The 3,579-nt window shown below is 36.4% G+C and overlaps 1 protein-coding gene across 1 annotated transcript; it reads right to left on the bottom strand.

The window, feature by feature from the left end:
• Nucleotides 1–1,553: 1,553 nt before the first annotated feature.
• Nucleotides 1,554–3,288, bottom strand: LOC129749340 (uncharacterized). Its single transcript, XM_055744278.1, has 3 exons — nucleotides 3,002–3,288; nucleotides 2,502–2,933; nucleotides 1,554–2,445 (listed from the first exon to the last, which is right to left on the bottom strand). The coding sequence occupies exons 2-3, from the start codon at nucleotides 2,745–2,747 to the stop codon at nucleotides 1,774–1,776; spliced, it is 918 nt and encodes a 305-aa protein (XP_055600253.1). The 5' UTR covers nucleotides 2,748–2,933; nucleotides 3,002–3,288; the 3' UTR covers nucleotides 1,554–1,773.
• Between the last annotated feature and the right edge of the window lie 291 nt (nucleotides 3,289–3,579).

The raw sequence follows: 3,579 nt of genomic DNA, 5'->3' as shown, positions 1-3,579 counted from the left end.
TTTATGATAGAGATAGACTCATATTTTCACAAAAATAATTAATCTTTGAAACACTAGCGATTCTTTCCAAATATTTCAAAAAATTTAGCATTGGTTTCGCAAAAAATAACAGTAACTTCCTAATTCTCTAATTCATACGAAACCATTACGTTTGGTTTTTTTGCATATTTCAGCATAATCCAGTATTGTAACACAATTCAAACTATTTGAACGGGAATATTGAATCATCAATTGAATCAGTCCATCTAAAGGCTATAACAACATCGAACATTGTCTCTTTCAATGTGGAACGACAAGGAGTTTTTATCTTGAGTTCCTATCTCTTTTCTACTCTGAATAACTTTTCTGTCGTAGCTCGTATCACCTTACGGTCTTCGAATCAAATGATTAAGAACACCAAATTTGTAGGGCAATTTGCAGAGCCAAAAAAGTACATTTTACAATTTATCTAGATCAAATGACTTTGAAAATTTCCACACAAATGTGAGGCTCGTTGAGCGACCCCTCAGAGTTAAACAAGTGAGCTGAAATTTGGCATGAGGCTTTCTGGTAAGCCAAATACCGATTTCAGCTCCTTTTTTTTGGAACACCCTAATGCACTAATGCAATAAATTAATGCCCTCGGAATAATTTTTATTTTGTCAAAAATCGACTTTAGAATTTCAAAAATCACGTAAGAAGGGAAAAAGGAAATTCGGAAAATTGAAATAATAATTTCGATGCCAAATAACTTACAAACGCATGAAATGTCGAGATCTTGTGTGCTCCAGTCCCAAAAAGTCGATCTTTGACCAAATTTTTTTTTATAGATGATACCAGAATTCGACGTTTTACGCATTTTTATGTTGTTTGGCTCAACATTCAAATTTGGCGTTTTCTGATTTTTGGTGATTATTTATGGTCATAACCCGAAACTTTGATCGCTTTGAGGCACCCCTTATTTTAGCCCGTTGGAGCTGAAATTTTGCACAAGTTAGTTTTTGAGAGAATTTGTAAAATGTATAAGGTCGGTTTTCGAAATTCGACATGACCCATTTGTTTCAACCTGATGTGCATAAAATCTAATTCTAGAAAATTACGCTTTGAAGTTTTCATATGGGACGATTATCCATACATTTTTTAAAATGTTTGAGATTTCGATCGAATAAAAAGTAAGGAAAATAAAATTCTAAAAATTAAAAAAATTACAAATTTAAATAAAAACATGAAAAATAATTTAGGATAATTATCATAAAATTAACAAGTTTTGCGCTTAAAGCACTTTGACTCTGATCAATTAAAAATTGTTTCCAGTATGATCGTTTGTGGATTATTTGAATTCAATAACGTCATATTATTCGTATGTACCTAGTATGTATGTAGGATATCCACCATGGGTGCACTTATTCACCATAGTTTCGCCAACGCGTGCGCTAATTTGCATCCTTTAGATTACACTAGTTTACAGCATTTACGAACTAAGTAAGGCGAAGATCACTTTTAATGGAAAATCGGGCGGCTGCATCCGAAAACGAATTTAAAAAATCATAGTAGAACAGTTTATTGAGCTATTCTCTAAATATGAGATTTTTGGAAAAATAAAAAAGTACTTATACTTAGATTCAAGATCTGACCATGAGGAGGAGTTGCCTTGAGTCTCCAGCATGAATAGAATTTCAAGGTATTTTGCTCTGGAGGAGCAAAGATATTGGTGTTTTTAATAAACTATTTTCAGCATTGGCTATGAGCTTTTTCTACAGAAGCAACATCTTAAAATTTATAAGACATATTTTTCTATTTAAATCCAAACAAATACTCTACGGTTTCTTCTACTGAATCCAGCAAACAGTCACGATAGTAGGGATCTTTCTGCAGGAATTCCATGATCAATTTATCTCTACTGATCATCCCAAACTCGTGGTACGCAGCTGGATCTTCCTGATGGAGCTCTGCCATGAAACCTTCCGGGAGTTTCACCAAGGCCAGCAGTACACCGGACCACAGCAGTCCCACCAAGCGATAGTGGTCTAAAGTTTCAAGAAACTGTTTTTTCGGTAGAATCGAAGCGATGTTCAGGTTTAAAAGTCTGAGTTTCTCGTCCAATTTACTGTAGTAGTAGTTCACGTAGGTTTCATAATATCTATCCCGATGCTTTCTTCGAGTTAGGAGGTATAAGGCACACCAAAAATCTACTGCAGGAGGTAAATACCGCGACATTTGAAAATCTAACAAAACGCAACTGATAGGTTGGCCAAAGTCTACAGTGTTCGAAGAATTTTCACAAAACTGGAACATAATATTACTGAACCAAAGATCTCTATGGACGAGTACACATTGATAGCAATCAGTTGGCTGGACTAGATCGTAGACTATACTCATTTTGTCCAGCATAGTTGACTCGATAGCTGTACGATATTCGTCTTTATTTGAATATTTTGAAGCTTTCAAAGCGACTTTGAAAATACCCTGTAACAAAAAAAAAATCCTAAAATAGACTCAAAATTTTAAATGTAAGATCTCACCTCCAGACCAACGACAAACCAGCTGTTCTCACGGATAAAAGTTGTTTCTGACATCATTGTGGAAAATTTTGGTTCCAGTTTTTCACCGTTCATTTGCTTATATTCAAGCTCCAATGAGCAAGCGTGCATTTGTGCCATGCGCTCCCAAACCAGCAGCATGTGATCTTGTTCGAAGTCCTGCCCATGTGGCATCGATCGGTATCCTTGAACGTTAAGATCCTCCATGACTAACAAATCATCACGCATGAACCAACAGTTCGGACGCCATTTGATCACTTTGCTCTCGTCTTGATTGAATCTTGAAAGCAGATCTCGGTAACTTCGTGATTCCTTGGTAAATATTCCAAATTTTTGAATGATACTGCGTTGTTCTGGATCACTAAATGGAAGGCACTTGACGAAGTATCGTAGATCTTGTTGGTTCCCTCTTGCCTAAAAAATTAAACTAGGTATATGACTAGCCGTAACGACTTGACAGCGCATTGTGGAAATTTTCTTACATCTTCAATAGTTATCAGCAAAAAAGCTTATTCACCCAAATATCCCGGCTGTCCAGGGACCCTGTCCAGATGGAAGGACAAAACTTTACTTTCAACGAATTGAGGATGTGACTTGCCCACTATCACTACGCAGTCCGCGACTGTGAGAAAATCTTCGAAAGACTGAGCCATTATTAGATTCACTATTTCCACCTGGTAAGAGCTCTATTAACCGTCTGTTCTGGATGCACTTTCCACTGCAACTCATTCTCGCGTGATGATGATGATTGCACCGACGCGCCATTCTAACCTATATCAAACTGCAAATTAGTTTAGAGCTGACGCGAAACTACAGACTGGATCGGTTGTGAAGCTCGGAATTTCCGAGATCAAATTGTTGTTTAAGATTCAGGTTTCAAAGTCACGAAGCGGTTTAGAAAACCCCAAAATAAAGTGAAAATACTTAAATGCATCAGCTAATAAAATTAGGTACATTTCTTAGTTACAAAATGCACATGATTCAGCGCAACTGTCTTATTGTCCAAATGTATGGCGTACAATTAAGTGATTGTACGCATTGAAAACAATCCGGGCTTAAG

The sequence above is a fragment of the Uranotaenia lowii genome, chromosome 2, assembly GCF_029784155.1.
Source record: "Uranotaenia lowii strain MFRU-FL chromosome 2, ASM2978415v1, whole genome shotgun sequence".
Taxonomy (NCBI): Eukaryota; Metazoa; Arthropoda; class Insecta; order Diptera; family Culicidae; genus Uranotaenia; species Uranotaenia lowii.
This window is presented reverse-complemented; position numbering and strand designations above follow the sequence as displayed.

Bases quoted from the DNA above. Each gene is read 5' to 3' on its own strand.
- LOC129749340 (XM_055744278.1), bottom strand. From the start codon at position 2,747: ATGCGTGATGATTTGTTAGTCATGGAGGATCTTAACGTTCAAGGATAC. The intron at 2,446-2,501 runs GTGAGATCTTAC...TTTTTGTTACAG, and splicing joins GGTTTGTCGTTGGTCTGGAG to GGTATTTTCAAAGTCGCTTT.